The 17,715-nt window shown below is 41.1% G+C and overlaps 1 protein-coding gene across 1 annotated transcript in view; it reads right to left on the bottom strand.

Annotated features, from left to right (window-relative positions):
* LOC124606439 (paired box protein Pax-6-like) overlaps positions 1–16,811 on the bottom strand; it is a 294,475-nt gene extending 277,664 nt beyond the window's left edge. The window contains exon 1 of the mRNA XM_047138420.1: positions 16,468–16,811. Within this exon, the coding sequence (XP_046994376.1) occupies positions 16,468–16,648 (181 nt within the window). The 5' untranslated portion in view covers positions 16,649–16,811. The remainder of the gene's footprint in view (positions 1–16,467) is intronic.
* Between the last annotated feature and the right edge of the window lie 904 nt (positions 16,812–17,715).

The raw sequence follows: 17,715 nt of genomic DNA, 5'->3' as shown, positions 1-17,715 counted from the left end.
TTATCAGACAGTATACATCTCAAACACTTGTGGTCGTATCACACTTCTGTGGTGTAGGCTGAACGCTAATTTCATATTATACAAGGTCTCTCAATACAAAAATCCGGCTATACACTGTTGAAGAAATGTTTGTCACAGTTCGCGCTACAGATTACATTTTTTCCAGGAGTCCTACCACGATAGTCGCTTTAACTGCCGCCCGTAATATCGTAAATGATTCTCCGTTAGTGGAAGTCCAGTGGCATAGTTTCAGTAGATCCAAGCAGCATTCTCCGGCATATTTCTCAATTAGCTCTCACTTCTGCGTTAAGAAATGTGGATTGCCCTCAACCGTAAAGCACTTGTAGCACTTTACTGTCCAGTTGATCTGAGATTAAGCGACAGGAAGCCTATCATTGTCTGGCACTATGGTCCGATATCACACACAGTACTGCGTCACTGATCCCAGTGCTCTTCATTTAATGCATGCCCAACTCTTATAGTCGTACATCCCTACTGTTTCATGAATGACACACATGCCTTTTCTGCTAACCGCAGTTTTATATGCACTATAGAGGCGAAGAGCACACAAACGTTGTTTCAATGTTAGTTTTCCCATTACTCGTTTCGAATGCAACAATCACGGAAACACGATATCCGTATTTATCACGAACAGACGAAATAGTTGATTGATGAGCCCTGCAATATTTTCTGTCGTGAAAACATTCTCAATTTCCCAGTGGCACTTTTAATTACCTTTCCATCTTCCAGCGCCAATCGCAGCCAATTCTGTTATTTGATTTGAAAGTCACTCGGCATCGTTAGCATACCATAACTGACATAAGTCAGGAGAACAGTGTGCTACAAATTGATGTATGTAATACAAAATCATTTGCTAAACGGAGAACATATATTTTTCTATCTGTAGTGTGTTTCTGAATATATCAGGTTAAATATTCATAGCGCCGTGTATGCAAGCCGAAGGAAATTTCGTTTAATAATTTGTTGCCAACTGTTATTTGCACATTGCAGTTCGAAAACTAAAAACTATGTGCTAAAAACAAATCACCAGCTATATTAAGAAACATCAGCATTGTTGCTAGCATCACAGTCATGATCGGCGTCTTTAACTCTAGTTACTGCAAGAAATATCACAGGAAATTTGAAACTTTCCAAATGAACCTTTATTCACAGCAAGGTCAGTAAAATTGAAAATCACACCCGATGTTTAGGCAAAACGAGTATTTGTTTACAGAGACGTTATATAAATACAACTGTAGAGGATTCCTCATACGTGATTACGTCTTCAGGACACAAATACACATTTGCTGAGAAATAACACAGTTCCAGTAATAACAATAAGTACATACAAACATATAAACGTTCGGAATGTTATTCAGATGCCTAATATAATATTATTACACAGCCCTATAATAGTCGTCTAAAAACACACTAGGAAAAATCGACCTTACAGAAACCCCACTGATTGCGTATATGCGTGCGATGTTTATCGGGCTGACATGTTTTGATGTTATGTGTGTACTTAAGACGAAGAAATGGTTAATAAGAAGCTAAAATTAAAACTAGCAATAAATGTAGTGTTTGTTAGATATAGCTGAAAAATTAAACAAACATTTCGCCTATGACCGTGCAGCTGTATTGGTGATATGTGGAGTCGTGGCAGTGCAGTTTTTAAATCGTATTTCTAGCTAGCGGTTACCAGTTAAACCGGCGATTCGATAATTATAGGTGGAAAAAATGGTAGAAGCCGACGTCTGGAAGATCAGTTTGGATTCCGCAGAAATGTAGGAACACGCGAGGCACTACTTACCCTACGACTTATCTTAGAAGATCGGTTAAGGAAATGTAAACCTATGTTTGTAGCACTTCTAGACTTAGAGAAAGCTTTTGACAATGTCGACTCTGATTACTCTGAAATTCTGAAGGTGTCAAGGGTAAAACACAGGGAGCGGAAGGCTATTTATAATTTGTACAGAAACTAGATGGCAGTTATACGAGTCGAGGGGCACGAAAGGGAAGCAGTGGTTGAGAAGGGAGTGAGACATGGTTGGCGCCTATCCCTGATGTTACTCAGTCTGTTTATTGAGCAAGCAGTAAAAGAAACACAAGAGAAATTTGGAGAAGGAATTAAAATCCAGGAAGAAGAAATAAAAACTTTGAGATTCGCGGATGACACTGTAATTCTGTCAGAGACAACAAAGAACTTGGAAGAGCAGTTGAACGAAATGGACAGTATCCTGAAAGGAGGATATGAGATGAACATAAACAAAGGCAAAACTAGGATAATGGAATGTAGTCAAATTAGATCAGGTGATGCTGACGGGATTAGGTTAGGAAATTACACATTTAAAGTAGTAGACGAGTTTCGCTATTTGGCAGAAAAATATTTTATGACAGTCGAAGTAGAGAGGATATAAAATGTGGACTGGCAATGGCAAGGAAAGCGTTTCTGAAGAAGAGAAATTTGTTAACATCGAATATATATTTAAGTGACAGGAAATCCTCTCTGAAAGTTTTTTTGGGGAGTGTAGCCATGTTTGAAAGTGAATCATGGACCTTATACTTTTCCCTCAGACATTTAAGTCTCTTCTTTATCTACGATAATGACTAAAGCGGAAGAAATGAATTAAAATTTGTGCTGCGGCCAGGACTCGAACCACGTCTTCTTGATGGTTAGCGTTTCTGCTTAGCTATTAAGAAGACCCGGGTTCGAATCCCGGCCGCAGCACATATTTTAATTCATTTCTTCTGCTTTAATCATGAAACACAGACGATAAACAGTTTAGACAGGAGGATTAGATGTGTAGATCACGTAACCAACGAGAAGATAGTGAACAGAATTGGGGAGAAGAGGAATTTGTGGCTCAACTTGACTACAAGGACGGATCGACTGGTAGCAGATTCAGAAGAATGCAGGTTGCAGTAGTTAGTCGGAAATGAAGACTCTTGCACAGGATAGAGTAGCATGGAGAGCTGCATCAAACCATTCTTTGAACTGAAGAGCACAACAGCAACAAAAACAGGTGGAACGTTAGAGATATTATGACAATCATCACAGTTGGTTGTAGCTTACTGAGCAGGTGTTGTTAACGCTTTCAGCGTCCGGAAATAGAGATGTTGTTTAAGACTGAGAATGCAGAGCACAGGAGGTAATGGGCTATATTACCAGAAACAGCTTTTTTAATGACGAAAATCTACAGCACTTAGTCACGACATGATTGAATCAGTAAAAGACAGCATGGTATGAAGAGCGACAGTTTAAACTGGTATTGAGATACGAAACACTCCAGTTTGTGGCGACTGTGTGGATGTTAAGGAACTTCATATAAAACAGTTCGTTATTTTTGTTTTTGCAGTGCTAATAAATATCTTATTATGTCGAAACTTTTTAAACTTCCAGGCTGATCTTTATCCTTTTGTTGCATCAATAAACAATGAAAAGTTTTATTCCTTATGTCGGTTAGCGTAGTAATAAGTTAATTTCGTGTCTATAAATCGAGACCTAGAAAAAAAATTTCCGTATCAGTTGCATCGATGTATTAATTCGTATCTTTGCCGTGTTCTGTCTTCCTCGACGAGATCTCGATCCGACATCTCATACATCTACCCACTAGCAAGCAAGAATTCGACAAATATGTTGCTTTTTTGCAGTTTGACTCTAACCGTTATGAACTATGAGACAAGAGCAACTATAGAATGACAAACACAAGAAATACCAAAAGAAAGAATGCTTCTTTATTGACGCTGAGCTAGATGCCGCAATCAGGTAGTCAACCTTTTGATGTGGTACAATTGCTAGGGCTCTGGAATCGTCTTCGGGAAGGTTTATTATGAAATCTCACTTACACTGTCCTGATACACATTTTCGTGGTTTTCTTTAAATAGTTTCAGAGAGACACAGGAAAACCTCACTTGCCGAGTCGGCAGTCGAGTTCCTTCCTTGTCCAATTGTGATAGTGATCCATCTTCAACAAATTCATCGATGGTGGAATCGTTAAATTCTCAACTTTCTTCTGCAGTCATTTGCCGAAGTTCTCAGTCCATAATTGAGAAAGTAACAAGCTAGAAACCCAGTTTCTCTAATTGGAAGTAAATTTGGGGTACAGGAACCAGCGTTAACACATCCTAGGGAATTTATCGAAGATTTTCTTTTTTCTCTATGTTTCTCCATCGATGGGGTTAATGGGGAGGCAACACTGTCACAGTTGAACTAAGAGGAAGATCGACATTGGACTTAATGAATCTATTACTCCAGGATCTGTCTGAAGTTATGTAAGAAAGACTACGGGAAATGTATTATCGTCTTTGCTTCGTGGAATGTCTGTATCATGTACTATATCAGTTAATATTTTTCAAACAAAGTAGCAAAGTCTTGGTACATATCTGCTAAAAGAACAATTATTTCGGGTCCGGAAGGTATGCAGAAGAGATGAGACGTTGGAATTCTGAAATTATATGACATGTACATGAGTAACAAACACTGGACTCTTAGAAATACAATTTCATAATAATAATTCTGATAAAGTTTCAGTTTACAATAGAAAGACTATATCGAGGACTTGGTCGCATGGTAACAGCAGTTAAAACAATATGGTTACGTAAGTGTAGGTGACAATAGCCCGAGCAAGTGATCTTTGTCTCCGAAATCAATTTAGTCGACAAATATTCATAGAATGGGAAAGGTGATAATACAACAGCTGCTTGTGAGTAGTGTACACACTGTCATTGTGTTATGTGTGCGCAACATTCACTAATACTAATTCTGATCTCTAACGCAACTCAAATCGAAATGGTAATCTATCGTTATAGGTTACGGCTTCTTTCTACAAGGTGCCTCCGTGACGATATCAGAAGCTTTTGGAATGGCGGAGAAGGGTAAATGTATCAGTCTAAGGCATCCTGGTCTAGAGAAAACCTAGTCGAAAATTAAAAGCGAAAATCGTACTGATACTTCTGACAGTAGGATTCATGTACCAATACTGCTCTTGCTAAGATAGCATAGAGGGTATCTTCCAGAGCTGGTAGCGTGGATCAAAACGATGCCTAGTAAACATGCCCTCTAAAATGCATACCTTAAGAGCTGTGGGGACTTGTTCAGTAGAAGTGTTGTGTGCTACTGAGGGATTTCAAATTGATTTCATAGATATAGATTTCCAGAAGGTCACTGTATCACTGTATCACACAAGCGACTTGTAGCGAAATTGCGTGCTTATGGAATGTATTCGCGATTTTCTGTCAGAGAGGTCGTAGTTCGTAGTAACTGAAGACCACAACAACAACAACAACAACCACAACTGGAAGGTTAGAGATATTGTGACAATCTTGCAGTTTGTTGTAGCCTACGGAGAAGGTCATTGAATAAAGCAGAAGTGATTTCTGGCTTTCCCCAAGGTAGTGTTATAGTTGATTTGCTGTTCCTCATCTATATAAACGATTTAGGAGACAATCTGAGCAGCCGTCTTAAGTTGTTTGCAGATGACGCTGTCGTTTATCGACTAGTAGAATCATCAGAATATCAAAACGATTGCAAAACGATTTAGAAAAGATATCTGTAAGATGCGAAAATTGGCAGTTGACCCTGAATAACGGAAAGTGTGAGGTCATCCACATGAACGCTAAAAGAAATTCATTGAACTTCGGTTACACGATAAATCAGTGAAATCTAAGGACCGTAAATTCAACTAAATATGAAGGAATTACAATTACGAACAACTTAAAGTGGAAGGCACACATAGAAAATGTTGTGCGGAAGGCTAACCAAAGACTGCGTTTTATTGGCAGGACACTTAGAAAATGTAACAGATCTGCTAAAGAGACTGTCTACACTACGCTTGTCGGTCCTCTTTTGAAGTACTGCTGCACGGTGTGGGATCCTTACCAGATAGAATTGACGGAGTACGTCGAGACAGTTCAAAGAAGGGCAGCACGTTTTGTATTATCGAGAAATAGGGGAGAGAATGTCACTGAAATGATACAGGATTTGGAGTGGACATTATTAAAAGAAAGGTGTTTTTCGTTGGGGTGGAATCTTATTACGAGATTCCAATCACCAACTTTCTCCTCCGAATGCGAAAATATTTTGTTGACGCCGATCTACGTAGGGAGAAACGATCACCATAGTAAAAAAAGGGAAATCAGTGCTCGCGCCGAAAGATGCAAGATTAGTTCTTTCCTGGGCCTTGGCGCTTAACTCAAACTGGTACATTTACCCTTCTCCATAACCCTGAAAGTTTGTAATATCATCACGGAATCACCCCGTATAAGGTCGGGAAATATTGCAGAAGTGGAGGGCATTAGAGGCATAATCTGCTTTACGTACTTCGATATGATATGAAGGCCGAGCATAAGAAAAGGCTTGCTGTGTGACACATTCTCCTATATAAGATGAAAAGCGGTGTGATGCTGTAGCTAATGATAGCTGAGTAGTGTGAAAATGTTAGGCTTCGCGGTCATCTTACAAGGGGATTTCGTCCAAATTTGACGTATACGGGAGGCTTTGCCGGAAATGAAAGTGACAGAAGTGAGAGCTCCAGATGGCCAAACCTTCAGAAAAAAAAATGGCATTTTTGGCACGGGCGGGCGAGGCACGAACCGTTTATGTTACACCTGGGATTGGGTGGCGCAGCGGAAAGAGTGCATGATTGCAAACCGAAGATAGTGGTGTAGGACCCGTATGCGGAAACATTTTCCTTTTATGTATTTTAAATTTTCACGTTACTTACACTGAAAATAAACCGAAACAATGCGCATTGTATTACATTTACTAATATCTCCATAGAAGGCACGGAAAGGAAAGGCAAAGGAAAGTTTAGGATTACAAATACGATAAGATTTTTTTGAAAAATTGTTCTTGGAAATAACAGTGGATGTAAATGCTATTAAATTTTTTATATAATAAAAAAGTAGCTTGTAACGCACACAATACATTTATTTTTAAAGATGTGACGAGTTTCGATCAGCGTTTGATCATAGTGAGAGCGTTACTCCATGCTGACTGCTAGAGATGAAGGACCGCACGGAACATGAACTGCTCTAGAATGGCGTGCAGAACAACATTGATACAGCTTGAAAAGTCGTTATGCATAAGACTATGAAGAGAGACGAATTTCGGAAACGTCCTCGAGTGTATTTGGATCTAGAATTGCAATAGCAAATCGTTGTTTCTCAGTCTTGTAAACTGCTTACACAACCGATCGTAGCATGTATATTTATCGTGGAATGAGAATAGCGCCTAGAAGTACAGCGATGAGCCACCGCAGTATCTACAATCGAGACAGAATTCTATCAAAGATAAGGCAAGTTAAAATCATCTAATTGCATTTTCCTCAGTGTATCTGACTGCTGACTGTCCACTTGAATTCAGATGATAGTAATATATGAGGTATTCAACAACCAAGCCGTTCCGCCTCCTTTTTGCTCAGAATGGTTGAAATGGCTCTAATCACTATGGGACTTAACATGTGAAGTCATTAGTCCCCTAGACTTAGAACAACTTAAACCTAACTAATCTAAGGACAATGCGCACATCCATGCCCGTTGCAGAATTCCAACCTGCGACCGTAGCAGTAGCGCAGTTCCGGACTGAAGCGCCTAGATCCGCTCGGCCACAGCAGCCCGCTCCTTTTTGTGATATGACCGATTTCTGTTACAGTCAGATAAAGTAACTCTCTGGATGTCGGTATCCCTTTCTTCGTCGTGATCATGAGACAGACATTTTCGTGGTCTCTATGAAGTATTCACTGTAATAAATTCCGGACGGAAACAAATCGAATTTTTGCTCCGAAGGACGTGCAGATGTCATTTTATATCTGCCCAGAGACAACAAAAGACAGGTGCTGAACTTAATAACCGACAACAACAACAATATCACGCAGCTCCCGAGCCAGGTGCTAAACGCACCCCGTGTACCCGTATGGAAGTCTTCTCTGTTGTTACACTAACTATTTTTTCCATTCATAACAGCACTTCTAATGTTAACGTAATGTAAAACATGTGTTTTCTTCATCAGCTTTGTCCCCATTCGACAGTTGTAGTATCAATGATTCGTCATCAACGGAGTCCCACTGCCTTTCATTTGCATCGATCACCGTCTGTGCAACTGAAGCGTTAATTCATGTAGAACAAATACGGTGGGATATGATTTCCAAAAAGTATGACTGAAAATGAAAGTTGGATTGTAGAGGCAAGATAAAAAAAATAGTGCATAATGAAGAGGAAGAAACTCAGGGCCCATATCACGAAGATTGGTTAAGTTTTGCTGCTGTTGGTCACCATTCTAAAATGGAGAAACAAAAATATTTTTGACTTGTTAATTAAAGTAAAATCGTTGGTAAAATACTTATCAAGTGAAATAAAGAAGAAAAATCTAATTTCGCTCCAAACTGTGCCTTCTGTAGGCACACCCTTTGAATTTCGAATGGCATTGTAGTATTGCGGCAGGGCGTATATTGGAAGAAATATGGACTTGTGAAATACGCTGGTATTACGGAAGTGAAGGCAAGTGATAAGTCAGAAACTTCCAATAATTATGTAGATCACCTCTTTTCTTGACGAATGTCTAAATGTCGAGAGTAAAAATTGGAAGTGCATATATTTACAATAATCGTTCGTCGTGGACGTTATTTCCTCGTCGTATCGCTTCTTCCGCAACATCTGTTTTCCACCGTAGATTCCTACTACTTCTTTCGAGTTTATGTACGAAAATTCTACCTCAAAATACAGGGAAAGGAAATAAACTTTTGCTTAAATCAGCTTGGTGAAACAATCACTGCGTAAGATAAACGTGCGATACTCATGGTCTGAAAACCAATCGAGTCTACTGGAACTCCTGAGAATAGCAAAATGGAAGCAAGAATTGCATAAAGGTAGTTTTATACTATTAATAAATGTTTTTTCTGAGAAATTTACGATATCTTTGTATAGGAATAACAGCAGCAGATGCCGCACCGTCAGCAAAAGGGAGAAGAGTGGATATATTCTCAGGAACCAGAAAGATTTTACATACGCGTGCTTGCGTAACATTCCACAATGTCAAACCAGTGACATTACTAACTCCTGCCATTTTGCGACAAAAATTGTGGTGCATTCCGATGTTATTACTGCTCGGAGCAATGAAAAGAATTGGCTGTGTAACGAGAATTGTTGACTGTGACAGATGTCACCGGTAATTTATTTTCCGGCCGCTGGAAAACAAGGCGTAATTCGTCACGCAGCAGGCAACAGACAGCCGAATGCGCGTGCATGGGTGCGTGGGCACCTCTGCGTGCATTACGTGCCTCGATGCTGAGATCCTTGGGAGCCAGATTCGTTCTGCGCCATACTTATTCAGAGCTAGAGATGCGCCTCGCTTTTGCGCAGCGCCCGTGACACTGATGTTTGTGCTCGCATTTCTCACTGCTCCAGAGGTTAAAGAGGTTACGGCCGCACACGGAAGACAGGTATATGGGCGAAACATTGGGATAGGCGGTTTAAATCAGAGCGTAACAGTGCTTTTCCGGTCATTAAGGAACAGTGATGGGGCCGTCTTTGTGTGATCAAGAAGGCAGATGTTCGCTTAAGTCCATCTCACAGGTGGAGGCACTCCTAGCGGGCAAGTTTTACGATCGAAGCAGGCTCCGTGCTTTGAAGACCTCTTGAGGGAGCTCGGAATATTTGATTTGTACTTAGATCTATATTTAGATTTGCATGTACGTTCCAGACTGATCCAATTATTCTTTTAGTCCCACTATGACTCTTGACAGGCTTTTTTGTGTTTGTGCTAGGATGAGGTTGTGTGCACTTGTTCCTAACTGGGAAAAGTCAAGAGAACGCAACCTTGCATAACAGCGTGCCTAGTGACGTCCTGAAGTGCCTATTACATCATTCTCATCGTCTACTGTTTTGCTTTATTTAAGATTATTGTGTAGAGGCTATTTTTACCTGTCATGAAAGTGCCAAAAAAGTAAACAAGTAGGTCACATAATTGTAGAATACGTTGCAAAATTTACAAATCAACTTCACTAATTTCTGAACAATGCGTTTCTTCTTATTCCAAGTTCATGTATTCCCTTCAAAACGCCTCGTCACAAGGCTGAAGTATTCGAGCTCCATTTTTCTTTATGTTTTTTGCAATTTCTATTCATTTTCGCATTCTTCATGCTGTTTTTCTGTTTGAAAGGTGATGTTACTTAATTCACAGGCTTTATCTTGCAAACAGCAAGTGCAGATGAACGAGTTCTTCTTTGGTTTCGGAAAACCCTTCGACACTCTACCACATAGTTTGTTAATAACCGAAATAGCATCATACAACATCTATTCACAGATATCCGAGTGGATCGATGAATACATAAAATGATCAGATAGGACAAACAGGAGCATCAAACTGTGCTACGACTAAGTTATCAACAGCAAAATAACGTGTGGAAATGCAGGAAGACTTGCAGAAAATATACTGTTGTGAAGCGAATGGCAGCGCTCTTTAAGTACGGATAAATACAAAATAATACTCATCACAAGAAAATGAACACGATACTCTCAGAGTACAAGGTTAATCTTCGTACATCCATAGCTGAAATAGAGGACAGTGGGACGTCAGCTGGTATAAAACTATATTAAAAATGCGGAAATTCCTCCAACTGTATTTAAGGTGTCGATTTTATTTTGGTAACTAGTTTCAACGTTGTAACAACGTCATCTTCAGGCCCATACACTTGTTGGAGTTAACTGCGTGCGGCTGTTACAACGTTGAAACTAGATGCCAAAATAAAATCGACACCTTAAATATAGCTGGAGGAATTCCTACATTTTTAATATAAATACAAGGTTAATAGTGAGCGTCTGAGGCCCATAAAATCATTTAAATAATTAAGGATAATACCTTACAGTAATGGTGAAATATGGCGTACACGTGAAATCAGTAGTAGGGGAGGTGAATGAAGACTGAGATTTGTTGGAAGAGTTTTGAGAGAGTGTGGCGGGTTTGTAATGGAAATCGCATACACGCCACTAGCATGGCGAATTTTAGAGTACCTCTGCAGAGTTTTGGGTTCCCCTCAGGTAGATGCAACAGCATACATCGAAGGAATTCAGAGACCACTGCTCACACTGTAACAGATCAGTATGTTCCTTACAAAAAGCGTGACAGAGGTTCTCGCCGAACTTAAATGGTTATCTTTGGAAGAACAGATACACTGTTCTCGCAAAATCCAATTTCCGAAGAAAGAGTGCGACAGTTATGTTGCCGGTATCGTATATCGCGTCGGAATCGTGAGCATAAAATTTGCAGTATTTGTATAGTATAGTGTTTGTATAGTATAGAAAGAGTGCGACAGTTACGTTGCCACTATCGTATATCGCCTCGGAATGGTGAGAGTAAGATTTACAGTATTTGTGAATAATTGCTTTGACAGCCTTTCAGTAACATAGCGTCTATCAGTATGAACTTCTACATTGGTGGTGACATTTTTTGTCCTCAGGTTTTGCTGTCAGCATTTCAGTGCTTTCTTAAAATTGATATCCAGACGACGAATGTCGTGACACGTTCCAGCACTAACAAAATTTTTAACAGCACAGCAGGTAGAAGCGTTGTAGATTTTGAGCATGTACCCTGCACACGGAACTGTCATGTAATAAGTGAATGCTTTAGCTAAAAAAAAAATGGGTTGTTAGAAAGAGAGTCTGTCTTTTCTAGATCAAATGATAAGCAATGTTAAAGTATAATCTCTGGGAACCAGCACATGACAGAGAGGCTTGTGCTATAATGATGTTGGCATTATCGTACCAAACTGTTTCTGTAGCGCCTCAAAATGACATAAATTCAGTTCTGTTTGCTTTTTTTCTTTTGTAAAAGGTGCACACGTATCTTACGTAGGTGGTACTTGTGCGTGATTTCTTGGTGTCAGCTGCTACTGTTTCCAAAATTATAATATTCATTTATGACATTGCATCTGACAACTCCTGAAAGAAATTCTTTTTTTTTTTTATTTACACAGAGTGCTAGAGGTCAGATGACGTTTGGAAACAAACATGATAGGTCTACATCTTAAAGGAAACCAATCAATATGAACATGTGATTTAAAGAATATCCTATGGCGAGTTACCATGTTTTGGAGTCTGAACAATTAAAGATGGCCTAAGTAGTCGGAGAGTCATAAATTTTCTAGTAGTTCTCATGATACATGTAGATTGACTGGGGAGAGTAATGCTTAGTTTTAGAGGATTTTTTAAATGTGATTTGAAGGTTTTGGTAACTTATTAATTTGATACTTCTTATTTCTGTAGTATTTCTACTATTTATTTCTTTCCTACAACTTTTCAGTTGAGTAAATGCCTTAGAGTACCAATAAAACAGCGAACGAAATATTCAAACTGTTGAAACATGTATTTATCAAATTAATATACAGCCTGCTGTACGTTACCATAAGGTAGTTTATGTAGTATAAAAGTATGAGTAGCGTTTAAAATAACTGGTTTCCACTTACGGATATTGTCAACCATTCATGATATTTCCATTTAGCAATAATCTCATGAAAATATCACTAAAATCTCATAAGACATTTACACTATTCGAAAACTGAAAGTTACTGCGGTTTCATCATTACATTAATTCATTTTGTCACTACAGAAAGACCCGTTTATGTGTGTGTGTGTGTGTGTGTGTGTGTGTGCGTGTTTGAGAGAGGTAGAGATTAGTTTAGTTTTTATTCATTGCATGACTGCAGACATTCGTGAAGGGATTGTAACCTTTATTCGCAATTTTCGCGTCGGTTCTTATCTCAGTATGATTTTATGCCAATCGTCAAGGATGGATAAAGGTATGTGATTTTGGATTACAGAATATCGCAAAGGTAATGTGATTAATGTTCTTTTGTAAATCAGTACAATCACAGATTAAGAGAAAGGTAGTTTGTTTGTGCCATTACTTGAAAAGGTGAAGGCGTTAGAAACTCCGTACATCTGAGAATCGCATCTACATGTGACAGGTAACATAATGTTATCTGGATGTGAGAAACCAAAGTATCATCAGTGTTAGGCCTACTTCAGTGAAGTAGAGCTACACCTCGGACAACTAGATAATGTCTGATTCTCTGATATTGTTGTTGAATAAAGTGCATGGGAGATCGAAGACTGATTCAATTTTTCACGAATTTGCGGAAAAGTGCGTTAGGAACAGCGTAGGACATTTACGTCTGAGTCTGTGTTATCACGAATCTGTGGAAAAATTCTGTATTCCCATTTGTGATGTTTGCAACTCCTTTATTTCTGTATCTTGTCGGTTCACAGAAGAAATGTTAATGAAATCATTATACTTCAAAAGAATTTATGAAGAAATTACAAAACACAAATTCCCAAATTGACAGTTCATTGCTTTGCTAGGCTGATGTAACTCTTGTAGAGGAGTCTAACCTGGTGACCACCTCTGTGCAGAAAAAAATAAAATGAGACAATATTTCTCCGAGACGAATACGTCAAAGGCAAACTTCTAGGCATACAGAATTGTTATTTCTCGCGGTTTCGTAAAAGATGCTTACCATCTGTGAAATGTGACAGGTAACGGAGTTTTGTGAAGAAATGCTGAACATATGACTACGTGTATGCTGCACACAACAGGCTCTTAGTAATGCGGATCTAGCGTTGGGCGAACTTCACAGCTGACAGCTTTACGCCCAGCGATCAACTGTATACGACCGAGCATGTTTACTACTACATTTATTTCACACGCTAATACATGTATTTTTGAGCAGGAAAGGGGATGTACCAACGAGATTCCTCAAAACTAGCGGAGAGCGTACGATGACGTTTTTAGCGACTCTTAAAGGATTTCGCGAGACATGTGACACTTCTTAAGGTATTCTCCACATGATACCTGCCGTAATTTTAATACAGACTAAATTACATGGACATCCCAGAGGTCGATGTCACAGTATCTATAAGTGATAAAGGTGTGGATTTAAATTGGGAATTAGAAAAATGAACATACATCTAAAGAATAGAATGCAAACCTCCCAAAGGAGGTGGAATATACAGAATCAATGAAAAAGAGGCAACTGGTCCTTGGGGGTCATGTAGTCAGGACAGACAACTGGAAAATCACTTCCAGGATCGGTACTGCTGTCTCTGGAGGGATAGTGTATAGCACCAAGCGGAGAAAACTAGTTAGATTTATCATAACGATATTCACGACAGAGATCAGTACAAGATTCTTATCAGAGCATCAGCTCCTCTCCAGACACTGAAGCAGTCAACAGTCGTCTGGGAATTGGAGCGAAATTAAGCCAGTGGCGAAAAAAAACACACAGCGCCAGGGTGAGAGAGTGCTGGGTCAGAAATGCGTGGTGCAGGACTAAACTAAATATAATAATAGTCGTGATAGCCAAGATAATCAACCACAAATATAATTACGCAGTTATCACCAACTTACAACGAGAAATAATAGATCTAGTATTTGCTGCAAATACCGTAAAAGTGTACAAAGACACACGAACAGGACACATATTGGTACTGAATGACCCTGATTACTTTTTATCAACAGCTTACAACCGAGAAGAAGTGATGTAGTCGGTGTATTAGATACTACAAAGTAATACGGGATCACGGGCATAGGACACATACTGTTACTGAAACTGATCTGTGGCAATAACAAGAATAGTAGTCGACCACACGATTTAATTTCATCATTGTCGATTTTACGAGTGAAATGTTCATTACTTTCTTCATCTACACCCCTGACCATGTTATGAATATAGATATATTTGACAGAGAGATAGTACATGTCAAGCGTAATATTTAATCACAATGAGATGTGGTATTTACTAACACGAAGTGGAAAATAACAGTCACTATACCGGCCAGACACGTTGGGTGACTAACGTAGGCTACGTCTACTTCTTCGGCTCTTCATGGCGCATGCCCCAGCTTCCTCGCATCACATCACATTCGCATCATAAGACCTCAGTTACCTAATATCATAGCCGTGCCATCAATAAAACAGAAAAGTCTCGCTCTGTTTCTGATGCCCGGTACCCTGTGCGCACATTTCTGTGCCCTGCCACTTTTAAAAAGAAGTTGAAGCACATCCACATCCTTTACCGTCCTCGCAACATTTGCCGAAAAAATTAGCGTGTATGTTAAGTTTTCCTTCAGTCAAACAGTAAAGCAAACGCTGCTGTCTTATCCGAGTTCCACTTCATCCTCATTTCATTTCCCCATCATTCACACCACATTCTGTTCCCGCAGTTACACAATGTTCTTAATTTTTCAGGTTTTTTACTACATTCTTCTTTCTGTCCATGTTCTACCCCTTCTTGCGCGCCCTCATGCCCACTGCTGCTAGTGCTCATATTTAATCTGTCTTTAGTCTGTCCTTATTGTTGTAGTTCTCAAGATCGAATATAGGCCTAACTTGTCTTTTGTTTCGGCACTGGTTATTGCATTGTAATTTCCAATTTTGAATCCTATAGTGATGTAACTTACAACCCTTTTTCGTAATGAATGCAATGTAAAATATATGAACACTCTGATTACAGGTAAAAGATAAAATGATGACTATAAACTTCCCAGTTGAAAAAAAAAATTCCATTAATATTAATAACGGAAGTATAGTCAGACAGGAAATTTCGCACCGATTTCTAGCTCCCACTGGCGGTCTTTTATGTAGCTCCAAAATTGTGGATTCCCAGCTTTGAGAAATGGAGTTAGATTTCCCCACAGCCATTCTCATTGAGTGACGTGCCTTAGTTTTCGCAATTGTGAGCAAATCCATAACTTGGCTTCAATCAAAGCAAGGGTGGACACGTTTTTGATTCTTCTCTACTTATGGACCATGGTTTTCTGAACGATGTTAGGCCTACTCTTTGCAGCTCTCGAAGAGCTGTCACCCTAAGGCCAACTCTACCTCACCAATTGATGGCTACGTGTACGCTGCCCACAACTGGCGCATAACTCGTGTTTTTTTTTTTCTTCACTTTTCCTCTCGTTGTGGTAATACTGACAGAGTGTGAGGATGAACTTTGCGGTTGACAGGATCCTTTAAAATTTTTATATTTCTTATGACACTATTAGACGAGCATTTTTTTTTTTCACCGTTGTAATAGGTTTCTGCCAGCCAGTATTGTCGTGAGTTCACGGCATATGGCGCAAGGGGGATCCGTTGCCTTGTCAACAATACTCTAACGCAATGTGACTTTAGTCTGACGTGATTACTGGCCGGTCGCAAACTGTTACGGCATTGTGCAGTGGTGACATGATTTGCCAAAAAATATACAAAGTGAACGAAGAAATGTCAACAACTTACGTACGAGATAGAGTGTAATTTTTTTCGAGAAAGGCGCGTTGTAGTGAATCAGCCTTCAGTGACAGTTTTATATCGTCGACGAGCGAGCAGTTGTCAGCTTTAGGGTGGCACGTAGAAGCACTTGTTTGCGGCCGAAGGGTACTTTCCGCTGGGGGAAGGTGTTACTACAGCTAAACACAGTGCGACGGGCGACTGACCTGCGGGCGAGCAAGGCAGGCTGGGCAACATGGCGACAGCGGCGGAGCTGGTGAGCGGCGGTGGCACCCCTGGCAGGTCCATCTTGCCCCAGGAGGGCGCGGCGCGGCTCGGCAGGCAGCACAGGCTACTCAGGTCGCTGCAGTTGGCCGGCGGCGCGAGCGCGTTCGTCGTGATCAGCATGTTCACTGGCTAGGCGCCCGTCTGCGTCCGCAGTCTGCTCACTCCGCCCCGGGCCGCCTCCATCCACCGCGCGGTACTGCAGAGAGTGTCTGTGGACTGTCCGTGGGTGCGCGGCGCGAGCACGGCGGCTGGGAGGTGGCGCTGAGTCACGGGCCTCGAGGAAGCGGCGACTGCGCGGTCGTGAGTGAGCACGGCGCGCTTCGCTTGCCGGTGGCGCGCGGGCGGCGAGGGGCGCCAAAGACCAGTGGCGCGCAGCTAGCGCCGCCCTGGAGGGGCGGAGGGGGAGCGGAGGGGCGGGGCAGCGCGCCGCGGTGGGGGGGAGCGCGCCCTGCCACCGCCCGCTGCGGGAAATCAATTACCGCCGCGATGATTTCCGCGCCGATGACTGCGAGGGGCGGGCCTCTGCCGGGCCGCCGCTGCCGCACTACCGCACGACTGCGTTCCGTGTTTCGCACGGGACAAACCTCGGTCGAGTGTCCTCGACGGGAAAGGACGGCAGAAACGAGCTTCGGACCGGATTTTACCTCACGGCACTGTTTATGGCCCCTTAATAATGACATCCACCAGCACTTGTCAACGTGGGGGATAGATATAGAGTCAGCAGGTGCATTGTGGATTTCCTTGGATTGCTCTTTCTCAATACGAATCACGGTAGCCTGTTCTCGATGGTAAAGGACGGCAGAAGCGAACTCAGGACCGGATTTTACCTCAAGGCACCATGCACGACCCCTTGATAACAAAACCACGCACCATATGTGGTCTTAGGACGTGCGAGCGAGATAATGAGTCAGTGACTGTACTGTGGATTTCCTTGCATAGCGCGATCTCAGTGGGGAGACGTAGGCAGAGGTGGTCATAGGAGGATGATTACTTCAGGACCGTGTTTTTCATGCATTGTTACAGACATCGACAGTGTGAGGTCTTGTGATTAGAGTTGCTGGCTCTCGATCACCGGGCCCCGGGTTCGATTCCCGGTCGGGTCGGGATCTTCTTCGCTCTGGACTGGGATGTGTTTGTTATAATGCAAGTCGCCGAACTGGTGTCAAACTAAAAAAATAAAATTGCCT

This window comes from Schistocerca americana, chromosome 3 (genome assembly GCF_021461395.2).
Source record: "Schistocerca americana isolate TAMUIC-IGC-003095 chromosome 3, iqSchAmer2.1, whole genome shotgun sequence".
NCBI lineage: Eukaryota > Metazoa > Arthropoda > Insecta > Orthoptera > Acrididae > Schistocerca > Schistocerca americana.
Note: the sequence above shows the minus strand (reverse complement) of the source record. Positions and strands in the feature narration are given on the sequence as shown.